General features: G+C 56.9%; 1 protein-coding gene across 1 annotated transcript; it reads left to right on the top strand.

The window, feature by feature from the left end:
• Window positions 1-884: 884 nt before the first annotated feature.
• PPP1R7 (protein phosphatase 1 regulatory subunit 7) lies at window positions 885-12,722 on the top strand. The gene is made up of 10 exons (XM_049773478.1): window positions 885-1,010; window positions 2,612-2,740; window positions 5,246-5,298; window positions 5,802-5,867; window positions 6,079-6,209; window positions 6,364-6,526; window positions 7,126-7,242; window positions 8,070-8,174; window positions 10,312-10,398; window positions 12,446-12,722. The coding sequence occupies exons 1-10, from the start codon at window positions 959-961 to the stop codon at window positions 12,620-12,622; spliced, it is 1,080 nt and encodes a 359-aa protein (XP_049629435.1). The 5' UTR covers window positions 885-958; the 3' UTR covers window positions 12,623-12,722.
• Window positions 12,723-17,223: the final 4,501 nt, after the last annotated feature.

Genomic DNA, 17,223 nt, shown 5'->3' with positions numbered 1-17,223 from the left:
GGGGCGAGAGACCAGGGCCGGCGGCCGAGGCTCCCGGGAGGCTGCAGGGGACCGGCCGTTCCCCCTAACGCAGACACCGCGCCCCGCGCCCTGCCGGCCGCCCGCGTAGCCCAGCTCTTTCCCGCCGCTAGCATGAAGCCCCGCCCTGTCTCTCACGCTAACCAATCGCCGGGCCGATCCCGATGACTGACAGAAGCATCGAGCCAATCATAGAGCCAATGGGCGGGGCACGTTGCTCCTCCCCGCCCAGGAACCCGCGCTAACGGTTGCTAAGGACGCAGCGGACTCCGTCTACGGCGCCTCAGAGAAGCCAAACTCGGGCCAAAGGCGTCCGGCGAATCGCGGAGGACGCAGTTTCCTCGGGTTTGGGCATCTGGAAGGAAGGGCGGCACCACCGAGCCCGCTTCTCGGCGGACTCGTGCTGAAGGTGGGGGGCGCGGGGCAGCTCCAGTGTGGGACACACAGACCCGCGCGGGGTGGCGGGGCAGGGGCAGGCTGAGAGGCCCTCAATGGCTGGATCGATCCCGATCCCAGAAGCCTGGCTTGGCTCCCCAGGATCCGTCCCCACTGGAGGTCACCCCTGGACCCGGTGTGCTGCGCGCAGGTCCTCCTCCCTGCCCCTCGGCCCGCAGCTGATCATGGCCACGCCCCTTGCGGCCGCGCCAGGTCTCCTCGTTGGATTTTCTGCAGCCCGCCTACAGCAGCGAGCGCACCCGCTCTGCCCAGCTCGGGGCGGGCTGCGTCCTCAAATAACTTGTCCCGGAGGCGGCGGGGGCCCCGGCGCGGGGTACGGTGCTGGGACTACAATTCCCAGCAGGCACCGGGGCAGCGCAGGCGCGGTGGGGCGGGATCAGCCCCTGCTCCGAGCCGCGATTGGCCGAGCGAGCAGGCAGCGGTGAACGCCGATTGGCTGCGCGGCCCGAAGCGACAGATTCCGGAAAGGGGAAGAGCAGCCAACATGGCGGCGGAGCAGGGCTCGGGCCAGCAACAGTCGCAGGAGATGATGGAGGGTGAGTAGCCGCCTGGGTGCGGCTGGCAGGCCCCGGCGGGCGGGCGGGCGGCGGCAGCCGGCAGGTCCTGGGACTCGGGCTCCGGGGCGCGCCGCGCGACCGCTGACAGCCGACGGCCAGCCCGGGAAGCGGGGGCGGCTCCTCGAGCCGGTCCTGCAGCGCCACGACCCGACCTCGGCTCCTGGCCCAGTGTGGAGGCCGAGCTCGCCTAGTCACGAGCCGGGAGCGCTGGCGGCGGGGGGACTCGAAGGTCTCGGAGTCCGCTGCCCAGCGTGTGTGCGGGGATCTGCTGAGAGCTGTTGGGAGGCGGCCTGAGCGCGCGTGAGTGTGTGTAGGTGTGCATGCGTACAAGTGTCGGTGTGCAGGAGCATGAGCATGCATGTGTGAGTGCTGCGTGTGTGTCAGAGCGTGAGTGTGCATGACTGTGCGTGAATGTGTGCGCAAGTGTATCTGTGGTTCTTGCGAGCATATAGACAAGTGGGGGCGTGTGCAGGTGTGGCTGTGTGTGAATAAGATGGGAGGGGTGTCTACCTGCTGGGTGGGTGCCCACAAGGCTTACTTACAGGCCTCCCGCAGCAACAGCCCCCAGATCCTGTGCTCAATCTAAAAGAAGGGCTCAGAAGTGGGGTGTGGGTACACAAAAGGAAGAACTGGTATGGCTGTCGGGATGACTACAACCAGCACCCACTCACTTTCTCGGAAGGATAACCACAAAAGGGGGCAACTGCAGGTCTGCAAGTTGGGGACAGGGTAAAAGAAAGAGTCAAGGTAGTTTTAGGATAGATTTGGGGTGTAGAGGGTGACCCTGGGCGAGGGTAGCATGCCAGAGAGGCGCTCTCTCCCCCCCCCCAATCTCCTGTTCCATTCAGCAGTCCCTTCAGGGACTAGCAGCTCCAGAGGGGTTTGCTCACTCTAAGTAGTGTTCACGCCTCACCTTGCCAGCGCCCCAACATCTGCTGCCCCACAGCACCTTGACATGACTGTTGTCTCTGGTGGGTAGAGATACAGGTGAGGCACCCCGTGGTTGCCCAGGCCCAAAGTGCCACTTAGAGCTGACCACTGGTCCCAGCCTGGAAGGAACTGACTTAGGACACCCCTGCTTTTGCATGCCTTTGGGCCCAGCAAAACTGCTATGAAGGTGCCCCCCCCTTCAACAGCTCCTCAGAGACCAGCACAAGCAGGAAGAGAGTCATGGGATGACCATGACCCTAGTACGTCTCAAGGTGAAGAGGTTTGTGAAGAAACGGGGAAGCGAGGCAATGAGATGTTTGACATGGTGGGTGGACACTTGAGATGTTTCTTAGGGGGCATGTGGCTCATCAACCGCTCCCTCTCCCTGCTCATCGACGCCCCTGCCCAGTCTGATGAGACTCAGTCTCGTTTTCTTCAGAACGAGGCCTATGAACTGGGTTATGTGGTAGTAAAGCATGGATGAAGGTTTGTGGCAGCAGAGTCAGTGGTCAGGGGCCTGGGCCCCAATCTCTGGTGAGTGAGCATCCCAAACACTCCACAGTTCTCATATGCCCTGAGGCGGCTGGTGCCAGTGTCTTCTGTGCCTCCAACCCACTTGGCTACGCAGAGTCTCACTGCGCTGTGTTCAGTTGACAGGCGGATGGAATCGGAGGAGTCCGGTGATGAGGAGGGGAAGAAACAGAGCGGCCTCCTAGTGACAGAACTCAGTGAGCACAGCCTCAAGGATGGAGGCGAGCCCGGGGACGAGGACCCGGAAGGTACCGTCATTCATACCATACCCAGATCTGCACTCATACTCACACCCACCCACCCATCCATACAGACACAGATACCCACATTGACACCCCCAGTCAGACACCCACACACACACCCCTACAGTCCCTCCCATACTCAGACCCTCACACACACACACTCACATCCGCACTCAGACCAGCACACACACACATTCCTACACCCACACCAGCACTCACATCCACATTCAGACCAGCACACATCCACTCTCACTGACAGTCACGCACTCGGACTCACGCCCACACCTACCCTCACCACAAATTCAGTGCAAACCCACGTACATACTCAGGCCCGCACCTCTACAGACCCACTCACATTCACCCATGCTCACACTGATCCCACCCACTCTCAACCCTACACTCACTTTCACAGTCCCAGTCCCATTCATACCACATTGACACCCACATTCTGGCAGAGGCCCCTGCAGCTCAGGAGGGTGGCATTGGGCTTGCTCCTTCGCAACAGTGCTGGAGACTCCCCTCAGCATGAGGGCCCTGCTGCCGGATCCTGTAGCTGAGCACTCTGCTTCTCTTCCCTCCACCACCCAGAGCCCCAACTCAGCCTTGCCCTCCCTTCTAGAGGCCTGAGGTGTCAGGACAGGCCTTTCCTATGGAAATTCCCACTGCTCTAGTGCAGACACAAACAATTGACAGTGACACAGCTTCTTAGTCTGGTTCCTCCTTCCCCAGCTAAACTCTGTTTTTGGTTTGGAAAATCAACTTGTGAGTGACCAGAAAGATAGCACAGCAGGTGTGCCTTGCACATCGCCACCCCTGATTCAATCTGCAGCATCCCAAAGGGTCCTCCAAGCCCACCAGGAGTGATCTCTGAGGCCAGAACCAAGGATCAAAAAAACAAAAAAATTATACACTATCCTAATAACCAGAACAAGTTTTTCGGGGCCGGGTAGGTGGCGCTGGAGGTAAGGTGTCTGCCTTGCAAGCGCTAGCCAAGGAAGGACCTCGGTTCGATCCCCCGGTGTCCCATATGGTCCCCCCAAGCCAGGGGCGATTTCTGAGCGCATAGCCAGGAGTAACCCCTGAGCGTCAAACGGGTGTGGCCCAAAAACCAAAAAAAAAAAAAAAAAAAAAAAAAAGAACAAGTTTTTCAAAGTAACTCCTAAAATCTCAGCTTGTTCCCTGTGCCAGTAAAGATAATTAGTAGCTATAGCAACCTAACTTGAAGGCGAAGGCAGAGCCAAACGACGAGAGTGGCAGCACTAACTTTAGAGCCTGAGACTCAGGTTCTGGAAACAGTGTGGGTGGGCGGGCACGTGCCGGGCAGGGGCAGGGAGAGAGCAGTGGGGCCAGAGCAGAAGTTCTCGCCACAGGCACAGCTGCCCATCCTGGCTCAGCCCTGCTCAGCCACAGCCTTCCTACATCTGCCTGTAGCATCCATATTCTACCTGGGCCCTGGGACATGCAGGACCTTCTGCCCACAGGGCTCCATCTAAGTCCTGAGTTTAGAGTCCACAGACTCCACACCCAACTCTCACCTATCGTCTGGACAGGTCAGAGTTGACTTGCCCACCCACCTGCAGGCATCCTGCCTATCTTTGCTCCTGTAAGCTGACGCCAATGGGTCAATGACACAGCCACATAAAATCTGGGCTTGGGTCCGAGGGGCCTGGGAAGTCCCCTCCCACCTGCCTTTCCCCAGGGTGACTTGGACACTGCCTCTGAAGCTGATCTCCTTGCCTGATTGCCTGCCACATTAGGGAGAAACAGTGTTTTGTTTTTTCTAGCAACCACAGTTGAAGCTGTGAGGCCTGGTGAGAGGCAGGTGCCCCCCCCCCCCACACACACACACATACACTCCCTCTGCCTCGCTCTTTTCTGGGCCCTCACTCAGGACACTTGCCCACTGTGGGCATGAGCCTGCCTGGGTAGCGAGGGAAAGGGGGAGGTAGGACAAGGGCAGAGCAGGCTTAGAGAAAGGTGTGTGACGCCCTCTGGGGTTACCGCGGGCCCTGCTGGGCACTCGGGTGCTGGTGGCACCGGGCATGGTGCGGGAGCAGGGGCAGTGGGCCGGCGGACTGGTCCCCACCTCCTCTCTTTTGCTCTTGCAGAGAGAAGCGCCTGTAGATGCCTGGCCGCTCTCCAGGGCTTTCCTAGAAGGCACGTCCTGACCAACCCCTCCACTGCCCGACCCAGACTCCCGAGGCCTGAGTTGTTGCAGCAAATCAGAAGGGGGCCAGAGGGGGTGTATGTGGGGTTGGTTGCTGGGGTTCATGGTCCCTCCTACAGCATCGTTAAGTGCAGATAGTCAGGCGAGCGCAGGGCTGCAGGGCTGCTGAGTTGGCCAGCAGCCGAGTTCGTCCTCGAGTGAGCACTGGGAGCAGGGCGTCCGCCCCCCGGCCTGCCTCTCCCTCTCTCTGCAGTGACTTGGTTTCCAGGGCAGGCCCCTCTCCAGCCGGGCTCTGCTATCTGGGCTCGTGGCTCTGAGTGGCTCTTCTGATTCCCCCTTTGCAGGTCAGGAACTGCCTGTGGACATGGAGACCATCAGCTTGGACAAAGATGCCGAGGTAAAGAGCAGAGCCATAACACAGCAGGAAAGGGAGAGTATTTGCCTCGTGTGCCCACTTCTGTCCCTCTATCCTGCCAGGAGAGTGGCCAGGTGCCAGGTGTAGCTCTAAAACAACACAAAACAAAAATGCTGAGTGTGAGTGTACTGCAGCACAAGCCTTTCCTTCTTTGGGTGCAGTTCTAGTGGATCTGTACATTCCAGCTTCATTGTCTGGAGCTCTCGGAGCTCCCCATAAATCAGAGCCTACTGTCAAGTGTTCACTGTTAGAGAGCACCTCACCCAGATTAACCCACTGTCAGGGGAACACTTCACCCAGGTTCACCCACTTTCAGGGGGTGCTTTACCCTAATTCATCCCCACCCTAACCCTCCCTCATCCAACCAGGTAGGATGCAGAATCAGAGCCTTTAGCTGCTCTGGCGCTCCACCTCCTACGGGCTCTTTCGGGACATGCTCACCTACCCTGACCTGTGCTCACCTGTGCTCATACTTGCTCTTTCAGGATGTTGATCTGAACCACTACCGCATCGGGAGGATTGAGGGGTTTGAGGTGCTGAAGAAAGTGAAGGTGAGCCCCCAACAACCTGGCACCTAGTACTGCCACCACAGTTCCACAATCTCAGCTGCCTCCAGGATTTGGACCTGCTGATGCCACTGATCCCATCCCCCCTCAGACAACAGTCATCAGCCCTTCAGCCCAAGCCCCAAGCGTTGGAGAGCAGCTGCTGGCAGGTCCCCCGAGACTGGCCCTACCCCTAACAGCACCTCTCCTGCCACAGACGCTCTGCCTGCGCCAGAACCTCATCAAGTGCATTGAGAACTTGGAACAGCTGCAGAATCTCCGGGAACTGGACCTTTACGACAACCAGATCCGAAGGGTGGAGAACCTGGAGGCACTGGTAGAGCTAGAGTGAGTCGAGTCCCAGTCACACTTACTGCAGCCATGGCTTCTTGGGCCCCCCCACTCTGTGCGCTCCCCTTGGGGGTCCCTGATGTGAGTCAGAGTCCAGTCTGAGGCTGGGAGATTTTGACACATTAGAAAGGGAATTTCTGCTTATTCCTAGGGTTCTAGATATTTCTTTTAATCTGCTAAGAAACATTGAAGGGCTCGACAAGTTGACAAGGCTGAAAAAACTCTTCTTGGTCAACAACAAGATCAATAAAATTGAGAACATCAGCAACTTAAAGGATCTGCAGATGCTGGAATTGGGGTCCAACCGCATCCGGGTAGGAGCTGCCACTGCCCCAGCGCCACCGTCCCCTCTGTGTCGTCCTCGCTCTGTCCTCCCTGCCTTGTCCCCACCACACTTGACCCCACTCTGACCCCACATTAACTCCTGCTGACCCACACTGACCCCTGCTGATCCAGGCACTGCACCATGGCAAAGCCAAAGGGTCTTGGGCACCAAGGCTGAGGATGGCTTCTTGGGTGCTGTGGATGTGCTCATCCCTCACCCCATTGTGACCGCCACTCAGCTGTGCTGCTCAACTCTGCAGGTAGCCCAGAACATGGTGGGGCTGGCCATGGCAGGAGTCGCCTCACAGCACAGCAGCCAGAGGGGCATGCAGAGACTTGGGCTGGGCTCTGGCTGCCAGGGCCACCCCCATTTCTGCCTCAGGGGTGCTACTTGCCCTGTGCTGCGCGCACACACACACATACACGGACACACAAAAGCACACACACTCACAAACATGTGCACACAAAAGCACACACATACATATACACACACAAGCACACATGAACACACCAACACACAAGCACATACACACATGCTCAAACACCACCACTGCCCCACCATGTTCACCAACACTCCATTTCTCCACAGGCTATTGAAAACATCGATGCACTGACCAGCCTAGAGAGCTTGTTTTTGGGGAAAAACAAGATCACAAAACTCCAGAACCTGGATGCGCTCACCAACCTGACGGTCCTCAGCATGCAGGTATCAGCAGGGCCTGGGCGCTGGCCCCTACCCTGAGCCCCTGACTCAGTCCCAGGCCCACTGTTGTCTAAGCTCCCCACATCCACAGTACAGGTATATTATCCGGCACATGTCCCAGGGAATCTTTCTTTTGTGTTTTTTTTTTGGGGGGATCACACCTGGCAGCGTTCAGGTTACTCCTGGCTCTACGCTCAGAAATTGCTCCTGCCAGGTTATGGGTTGCCAGGATTCGAACCACCATCTTTCTGCATACAAGGCAAATGCCCTAACTCCATGCTGTCTCTCTGGCCCCTTCCTTTTGTATTTTTGACCACACCCCGCGATGCTCAGGGCTCAGTCAGCAATCACTCCTGGTGGGCTTAGGGGATCATGTGGGGTGCCAGTTCAGCGGCATGTGAGGCAAGTGCCCTGACCACAAATCATCTCTAGCCCCAGTCAGCGTAATTTCTTTTCTCTTTCTTCCACCTGAGTTTTGGATTACATGGGTCCTAATTGGGGGCTCCTGGTGTCGTGCTCGGGGACCATGTGGCACTAGCAGTTGACCCTTGACCCCACCCATGTGCTTCAGCACTCTGAGCCCTTCCCAAGCCCCAGCATCACCTCAGCATGTCCTTATCCTCCAGAGCAAAGATTTGGGACAAGCTCGATGCATGTCCTGCAGAGCTTCAGGCTCATAGCATGGCTTCCCTCCCACAGCCCAGAGTGAGCGCCAGGTCCCTACCAGCAGGGCAGACTCGAGCTGTGACTGGAGCTCCCAAGCGGTGGCAAACACCACTGCACATGTGCCTGAGAAGCTGCCTTATACCTCCCTGGGCCTCTCTTCACAGAGCAATCGGCTGACCAAGATTGAGGGGCTGCAGAGCCTGGTGAACCTACGGGAGCTTTACCTCAGCCACAATGGCATCGAGGTCATCGAGGGCCTGGAGAACAATGTGAGCCCCGTCTCTAGCCTGGGGTCCCCAACACCCTCAGTCCAGCCAACAGGAACCAGCCGGGCAAGGGAAGACACAGCTCAGGAAGCCAGTGCTGCTGCCCATCTCGTTCTTGGCGCAACTGGCCAGAGTGGCCGGAAGTGGGCGTGTCTCTCATGGCCACACCACAAATGAAGTGCACGGGCTCACACACCTACACACACCCTCACATGCCCAGGTACACGTATATTTACCTCACATTCACAATGTCCAAATATGCAATCACACATATGGACACCCTCACGTGCCACATCCTCACGTTTCTACACACTCACAAATACGCCTACACTTACTACCACTTATGCACACGTACACATACTCTTCAACACCTATGCACATTCACATACTTCCATAGACCTATGCGCACTCACATACCCCTATACACCTATTCAGTTGCACATGCTCCTAAACGTCTATGCACACCCTTGTACTCTCATACACCTATGCACTTACACACATTCCCAAACACCTATGCACAGTCACACACTCCTGAACTCCTATGCAAACTTACACATGCTCCCATACACCTATGCACACTGACTCTTGAACATATGTGCACACTCCCATATACCTATGCACATGCAGTCTCATTCACTTATGCCTACACACTCCCATACGCCTATGCACACTCATGCTCCTGAATACCTATGCACAAAGACATATGCACACTCACATTCCTGAACACCTATGCACGTTCACGCACAGTCCCAGTCACCTGTGTACACTCCCTCCTGACCTCCTAGGCACACTAACACACACTTTAAACACCTATGCACATGCTCCCAATCATCTGTGTACACTCACACATACACTACAGAACACCTATGCATTCATACTCCCTGTATACTTATGCACACTCACTCTCCCATATACCTGTGCACTCACACTCCTGAACACCTATGCATACTTACACTCCCAAACACCTTTGCATACTCATACAACTCTACGGGATTATTTAGGTTGTGCATGCTTTCCCCATAGTGCTTGCTCCCTTTCTCTGGATCCCCACCTTGCCGCTGAGGGCACCACAGTACATCTCGGCTCCCTAGAAACTCTGAAGTTGGCTGAGCAGCTCACCTGATCTCTGTGCTCAGAGGTTGGGAACCGGTTGCGGGTTGAGTCAGTCTGCTGGGACCCAGCTCCTGGCCATGCCCTGAACCTCTGTAGTATCTCTATGTGTTCTTGACTCCAAATTCACTGGGGCTCTGCAGGTCTTCAGTGCTCAGCAGCCACAGGGAGGGGAAGAAGTCCAGGTACCGCATAGGGGTCAGAGGTTGCATTTTGTCTTTCGAGGTGTTTGGACTTGCTTATTGAACTCAGGAAAATGGAGCACTGCAGCCTGGGCATCCCTAGGAGGAAAGGGGACATCCCAGAGAAGTGGGGAGAGCGAGCAGCTTATGTGAACTCGACCCATTAGGAAAGTCGCTTCCGTGACCATAGGTGTCATGCATGGCCCTTCCTACTGGTGTCAGCCACACGAGGAGAGGGGCCGCACTCAAAGCATTTAGTTGGGAAGGGCTGCCCAAGAGGCCTGTGGGTCCCTCTGTCCCATCCTGTGCACCTGTCATGCCTATCCAGATCCCTGCTGGCACTCGCCCCACCCAGGCAGATGTCTCAGTGCCTGAGGGCCAAGTCTGGCTGGGCAGGCCGGGCTCCCTCCCATTACAAGCTCTTGCCCTACCTGCCTGCCTCCTGGGATCAGACAGCCTCTGACTGGCTTCTTTATTTCCTGGGAGGGGGGTTGTCATACCCGGCGTCACTCAGGGATTAATCTTTGTGCTCAGAAATCACTCCTGGCAGGCTCAGGATACCATATGGGATGCTGGGATTCAAACCATTGTTAGTCCTGAATTGGCTGCATGCAAGGCAAATGCCCTACTGTGCTATCTCTCCAGCCCCTATTTCCTGTTTCATTTTACTTCTAAGTAATTGTTTTTGTTTGAGGGCCACATCCAGCAGTGCTCTAGGTCTTGCTCCTGGCTCTGCAACCAAGGATCACTCCTAGTGGGATTCAGGGACTATCTGGGCTTGCCAGAGATTGAACCCAGGTCAGCCACATGCTCCCCTATGTGCTTTCACTTCTGCTTCCTTGTTTTAGAATAAACTCACAATGCTGGATATCGCAGCAAACAGGATCAAGAAGATTGAGAACATCAGCCACCTGACGGAGCTGCAGGAGTTCTGGGTGAGCCACGCTGCAGGGCATGCGGGGTGCTCTGGAATTGTTAACAGGTCCCAGAAGGTGCTTTGTGCCCATGGGAGCATGCCATGGAGATAGCAGAAGGCCTGTCTGGGTCTCATCTTCTGGCATTTCTGTTGTTGTTGTTTTCTTCTTTTTGGGCCACACCCAAAAAAAAGTACTTGGGTTACTCCTGGCTCTATGCTCAAAAATTACTCCTGGCAGGCTCAGGGAACCATATGGGATGCCAGGGATTGAACCTAGGTTGGCCACGTGCAAGGCAAACACCCTCCCTGCTATGCTATCACTCTGGTCCTCTCCGTGCATGTTTCTGCTATATAGATATCTCGAGGCCTGTCTGGGTCTGGGATCCTCTGTGGCATGTTCCTATCTTTTAGACATCAGGAAGGGTGTTACTCCCCACTGAGTGGTAGATCTTTCTGGTGCCCTCCATGCCACTGTCATCCCGTCTGCCCAGTGAGCTCCAGGTTCCTCTGCCATACACCTAGCCCGCCTGCATGAGCCCCATGTGTCACATGGGTTTGTGCAGGTGAGACACTGAGCTCTTTGTCTCCTGTTTTAACTTGTGCCCTGGAGGCCCATGGACCACCCAGCCAGCCCAAACAGCCAGAAGGTGTTGGTAGCCAAGACCAGAGTCAGGTGTCTTCATCAGTGCAGGTGCCTGTCCCCTGTGGTCTTGGCACATGGCAGGTACCCTTGAACCCTGCCTACCGTGCTGTACTCGTGGGTCCTTCTTCCTCCTTCCCTACACTCAACACCCACGAAATTGCATCTTAGCCTGTGGCCTCTCCCAGGCTGGCTCTGATGACTTGTGGCCAGGGGTCCCATGAGACCTTCCTGGGCCCAACAGCCAGGCCCAGTGCAGTCAGGGCTGAGTGGGGGTGCCCGTCCATCTCCCTATGCCCACCCGGAGCTCCCAGCTGGGGGTGCCCACTGTTTGTCCATACCCACTTCCCTAGCTCACTTCCAGCCCCACAGCCTGAAGGTCAGCATGTTTCTGAATCTTCATTCCTGTTTGTGGTTTTGGTTGAGGTCACACTTAGCAGTGCTCCAGGATCCCTCCTAGTGGAGTTTGAGGACCTTGTGGGGTGCCAGGTCAACACAGGCCAACCACATGCCAGAGATAGCAGGAGTCAGGCATGGTGGCACCTGCTCCCAAAAGGCAGCACCAGGAACAAGACCTGGTGGATGGGGCCCTCCCAAAAGGCCTCCCCATGTAGCACGGACTCATGCCTGGCCCATTTCAGCCTGATGGGGAGGTCATGTGGGAGCAGCTGAGGCAGCACTTGAGCTGGAGCAGCTGCACCCAGAGGAGTTTGGGTCCAGAGCCCGAGAGATCCAGGGTGGCCCTCAGGCGGATCATGCAGGGCTCACATTGGACACCGAGACCTGAAAATTGCTGGATGCCACTGGCCCTGCACCTTGCCTGGTCCCAGCACTCACTGGTTAGGCCAGCACAGTGCTGAGGGCCAATCAGTTGTCCTGGCATCCCCCGTGCCCCCCACCCCCCGGACACAGGCTCTCAAAGTTTCCTCAGAAGCCTCTTCTCTTGCCGAAGGAGGCCACCACCACCGTGCACTCTCACCTGCTCCAGGTTCTAGAACCAAGCAGATATCCTCACTCGCCCTCTAGGGACACAGGGGTAGGCCTCTGGGTGCACATGACTCGGCCTTTGGTGCCAAACACTGACCGACATGCCCCGCAGCCCCACCGAGACCTTGTCAGGGCCCAAGCACTGACCTCCTCAGTCAGTGTCTCGGGAGTGTCCTGCTGACAGAGACAGACAGACAGATGCTGGCAGCTATGGCACCACAGCCTGCAGCTTGCTTGGCTCTATGAGGAAGCAGGTTGGGGCCCCTGGCTGCCAATGGCTCTCAGTCTGAACAGGAAAGGAGGTGGGGGGCTCTGCCCTGCCCCACAGAGGGAGAAGGACCCCTAGGATGCAGCAGGGTACCTGGTAGGTGGGCTGAGAGGGTGTCAAGGCGCCCAGCACTGCCCCTGCCCACTTGGCCAATGTGTGTCTGTCCCACAGATGAATGACAACTTCCTGGAGAGCTGGAGTGATCTGGACCAGCTGAAGGGTGCACAGAGCCTGGAGACAGTGTACCTGGAGCGCAACCCCCTGCAGAGGGACCCCCAGTACCGCCGCAAGGTCATGCTGGCGTTGCCCACCGTGCGGCAGATCGATGCCACCTTCGTGAGGTTCTGAGTCACACCCCTTGCTGCCCCCCCTCCTCCAAAGGACTTCCTGGCCCTGGCCGGCTGCACTCAACCACCACAGACCACTGCAATAAAGGCACTGAGTGACCCGTGTGCGGCCCCCTCATGGCTGCTGCCCCACACATGCAGGCTGGGCAGGGATTAGGCACAGCCATGAAGAGCAGACCCTGCCCTAAGTAAAAACCCATGGCCCGGTAAGGGGGGAGGCCTCCCTGCCAGCCCCTTGGAACAGAGAAGCCCCGTGTGCTGCCTCAGACATTCGGCCGGGGCAGAAAAGCTCATGCTGATACTAGCAGCAGGACACAGGACCCCAGAACCTTCTGTGGGGCATGCCGTCAGTCTGGCCACCCTTTCCATCTCAATTGGCAAGGTGACGAAAGGTGAAGTAGAGTGTACCCCTTGCTGCTGCCAGAGCTGGGGCCAGCCTCTTGCTGGGCAGCTCCCATCCTGCAGTGGGTGGCGGAGACAAGCTGTAAGCACCAAACCACTGCTGTTCTCCTGTCAGACACCTCTAGCTTCTGTCTTCTTCGTTCCACCAGGGTCCTGCATGGCCCAAGACCGAGTCTGCAGGATGCATGGTCCCAGGAAGAGTTGGGTCCCTGCAGCCTACATCCCCATTCAGGGGCAACCAACTGACATGTCTCCCTGGCACTGGGCTCCCCTCTCCTTGGGGGGTGCTGGTTTCCTGCCCCAGAGATGGCACACACCCCATATTTACTACTACTCCTGCCATGGGGACCACCAAGGCAGCCATGAGAATCAGGCGGAGCTGGGGCAGACCCGATAATGCACAGAGGTTCCTCCTGGCAGCTGGTCCAGGGCTCTGTAGTCAGTAGGACAGTACTGCTACCCTGAAACTAGAGCAATGTGGGTTTGGGGGTGTACCAGAGTACCCCATACCATCAGATCTGGATGCAGGATGGGCTGGAATCTATGTGTTCTGCCTGCTGGATCAGAAGCAGATCCAAGCCCAGGGCAGAGGGAATGGAGTGTCGAAGAGACCCCCACGTTGGACTCAGGGAAGGGGTTGTCATATGTGCCTTTGGGACATCTTGGTGAACTGGGACACCCTGGTCCTCATTGCTGGGGGAAGGCAGAGCCACCAACACTCGACACAGGCCTGTCTCCCTCTTCCTCCGCCATGGGTCAATCTCAAGGGTGTTCCTACCTGCTGCATAAGGGATGGGACAGGATCCTGCCTGCACCATCCTGCCCCTCCTGACGGCATGACACACTGTTCTAGAACAGTCTGAATGAGCCCATGCAGTGTACACACTTTGGGCTGGACACTGCCCCTATTTTCAGAGTCCTATGAGATAGGCCGCCAGTATAGCCTGGTTGTGGGAACCTCTTGTCTCCCACTTCATCAAAGGTGCCTCAATAAATGGCTTCACAGTGGTATAGCACAAGCCTGAGTGTGAACTAACACCAAGTGGGAATGCCAGGGGCAGTGAGGCCCCGGTGCTGAACTGCCTGGCCACCACACTACAAAGTGGTTGAGCATCTCTGCTGGAGCTGTTGTGTTTTGGAGGATGCCCAGAGGGCTGCTTCCCAATCCCAGTGACCCCCAGCACCACTGCTCTCGTGGGTGGATGGGTGTAGATTAAAAATAAAGTCCACAAATTGGGTGAGACCACCCCAGGCACTGTGTTTCTAACCCTTAAGCTGACAGTCTAATGAAGCAGGGTAATGGCAGAGAAATAATACACCAAACAGAAAACATATTAATTGGAATTAGCTCCCTTTATTTGATGGCCTTTCACTGCCTTGTGCTTTCCTTTTTCTCTAGCACAAGACCAGACATCTTTATTTTCCAGAACCCCACCCACCAGAATGGGGGACAGCCCTGTAATCTAGGTGGACTTTTACATACCAAAAGAAGAGGTTAGGAAAACAGGAAATTGGGGGTAGGGTTACAGGTGGGATGTCCCAGGAGCTTCCTCCTAACACCAGGAGTTCCAGTAGTAAAGTTGGGGTGGCCTCCCAGTTCTTTTCCCCAGAGCAAGGCTGGGAGATGCCTGGGAACCAGCTTCTCCCAGGCTCTGGAACCACCTCTGGAGAGCTTAACTCCCATCAGGCTGCAAGGTTGGGCCAGGAAGAGCCTTCACCGCTAGGTCCAAAGGGTCCAGAAGGGAACACATGCAGGGTGACCTGGGTGTGGGCCCTTGGCAGTCCTGGGCCCAACGGGCACCAGGATGAGACAGCTCTGGGTCCTGGGGAGATGTTCAGAAGCAGCTGCCTGACGGCAGCCACACATGAACACACCAATAGAGCCAGACCCCAGGAGAACCAGGACCCAAACAAGGGAGTGGAGCACTTGGAGGCTTCCTTAGAAGGGTGGGGCCCACGCCCCCTTTCCAAACATGCTGGCTGGGACAGGATTATGGGTGTAGAGGCAGCTCCCACCAGCAGTGCTGCTAGATGAGAGCTGGCTGTGTGCAAGTGGCTGGCCCCGAGGCCAGCAAGATACCCCTGTGGTTTGGGTCTCAGAACTGACAGCAATGGGCACCCCAGCCCCTCCCAGCTGCAGCATCAGCCACCCTTGGGTACACGCTCCAGAGGAGTCCTTAAGCTTTGGCCATGAAGGCTCCAGTTTGGGGGCAATAAGGGGGCATCAGGCCTCAAGGGACAGAGACAGATGGACAACAGCAGCTCGGAGCCAGGCCTCCCAGAGATGCACAGCCAGTCTGGGGCCACCAGGCCGACAGGAGCACTGGGTGGGTGTGCCTCTGTCTCTCTGTCTCTGTCTCTCTCTTTCTCGCCCCCTCCAGGTGGGGGGAGGGACACAGAGGCCAAAACTGTCTTTTTATTTTTCTGTCTCTGCCTTCTGTCTCTCTGACTCCGGATGAGGGTCCACCTTCCCTGTAAACAAGTAGACATGACACCACACTCCGATAGGTGAGTCCCCACCCACGCAGCCTCGATGCCCAGGGCCACTCAGGAGACCTGGGCTCTTCTGTGTGCCCTCAGTCCTGGCCAAGGTGGGACAGGACGACTGGCCCTGGGCTCTCTCTCACCCTAGGACCCTGTCCTGTCCCGCCCATCATCCCCTTCCTCTGTTTTGTCTTCCCTCACGCCCTCCTCTCCCTTTGCAGCTCCTCCTGTCATCACTTGGAGCCAAACACACATGGCTTTGTCCTCACCACAGCTGCAAGCAGAGGCTGGGAACAGAATTTGAGGCCTCCTGAAAACAAGCAGGGTCCGCTGCAGATTGGGGTGGGGGACCCCAAGGTTCCCTAGGGAACCTTGGAAGGGGCGGGGCTTTTCCAGCGTCCTCTTGTGGGCGGAACCTCGACGTCTTTGCCGCGCTGAGGCTTGATCGCGCCCCCCGACCGGGACCTTCGGGACAGTAGACTCCGAGCCATCTCCGGAGTTTGCCCCACGCTGACACTGTGGCCCGCATGACCTTCGACTCCGGATCTTACATCCTCGCTTAGTGGGTGCGACGTCAGGCCCTGCCCCAGCCTTGCCCCGCAGCGCCCGCCCCTTTGTGAAGGGCCGGGTGGAGAATGGGTGCCGGTTTCAGTCTCTGTCTCTGTCTCTGCTTCTGTTGCTGTCTCTGTTTCTGCTTCTGTCTTTGTCTCCTCTTCAGTCTCTGCCCCTGCTTCTCTTTCTGCTATGCCACTGTCTCTGCTTATGTCTCTTTGCCTCTGCCTCTATCTCTGCTTTTGTGTCTGTCTCTTCTTCTGTCTCTGTCTCTGCTTGTCTCTACCTCTGTGTCTGCCTCTTCTTCTCTGCCTCTGTCTCTGTCTCTGCTTTTGTCTCTTCTCTGTCTCTGTCTCTGCCAAAGCCACTGCGGCTGCTTCCGACTTGGCAACGACTTTGTCCCGCGCTCCTGGAGCTGGGCATGCATACAGGGCACTGGTGGCCAGCTTGGGCAAAAGCAGCCGCCCCAAGTATCTTTTTGTGTGTTCTTTTTTTGCACCATACCAGGCAGTGCTCAGAGGTTAGTCACTCCTTTCTGTGCTCAGAAATCACTCCTGGCAGGCTTGGGGGACCCTACAGGATGCCGGAATCAAACCCAGGTTGGCCACATGCAAGGCAAGACCTCTCCCTGTTGTGCCATGGCTCTGGTCCTGGGATGTGGTTCCTGGGCCAGCCTATAGTCCTGCTTTGGGTACCTGGTACCTGGGGAGTCTCTGCCTGCCTTCACCTGACCCTCACCAGACCCTCACCTGGCCCTCCCTGACCAGGCCCGCTGGCCTCGTGGAAGGAGATGCTATCAGCAGCCTTTGCTCTCTCGAACTTTGGTCTCCCATGAGCGGTGGCTGAAAGGGTTGGGCTCTTTTCTCTGCCTCACGTACTGCGGCTTTGCTGGGCATTCCACAGCGAGTCCTGTGGACCATTCCCCATAGCTATTATTACATTCACAAACCAAGAAGTTCTTGTCCCCTTGCTGGCTGCACCCAATAGCGCCCTCGCTTGGATGCACTCTGTCCTTCCCCGGGTGCAGATTCATGGCTCACCTCGATGGTTCAGGGCTTCCAGTTTCCCCTGTCCTCTCTGCCCCTCAGTCTCCCTCAGTGTCCATCCTCTGCCCCCATCTCCTCACCTAGCACCCCTGAGTCTTACTCAGCTTCTTGGAGCAGA

The sequence above is a fragment of the Suncus etruscus genome, chromosome 5 (genome assembly GCF_024139225.1).
Source record: "Suncus etruscus isolate mSunEtr1 chromosome 5, mSunEtr1.pri.cur, whole genome shotgun sequence".
Classification (NCBI taxonomy): domain Eukaryota; kingdom Metazoa; phylum Chordata; class Mammalia; order Eulipotyphla; family Soricidae; genus Suncus; species Suncus etruscus.
This window is presented reverse-complemented; position numbering and strand designations above follow the sequence as displayed.

Coding starts and splice junctions, on each gene's coding strand:
- PPP1R7 (XM_049773478.1), top strand. CDS start 959: ATGGCGGCGGAGCAGGGCTCGGGCCAGCAACAGTCGCAGGAGATGATG. Junction 7,243..8,069: donor TGACGGTCCTCAGCATGCAG/GTATCAGCAGGG, acceptor CTCTCTTCACAG/AGCAATCGGCTGACCAAGAT. Junction 10,399..12,445: donor CGGAGCTGCAGGAGTTCTGG/GTGAGCCACGCT, acceptor TCTGTCCCACAG/ATGAATGACAACTTCCTGGA.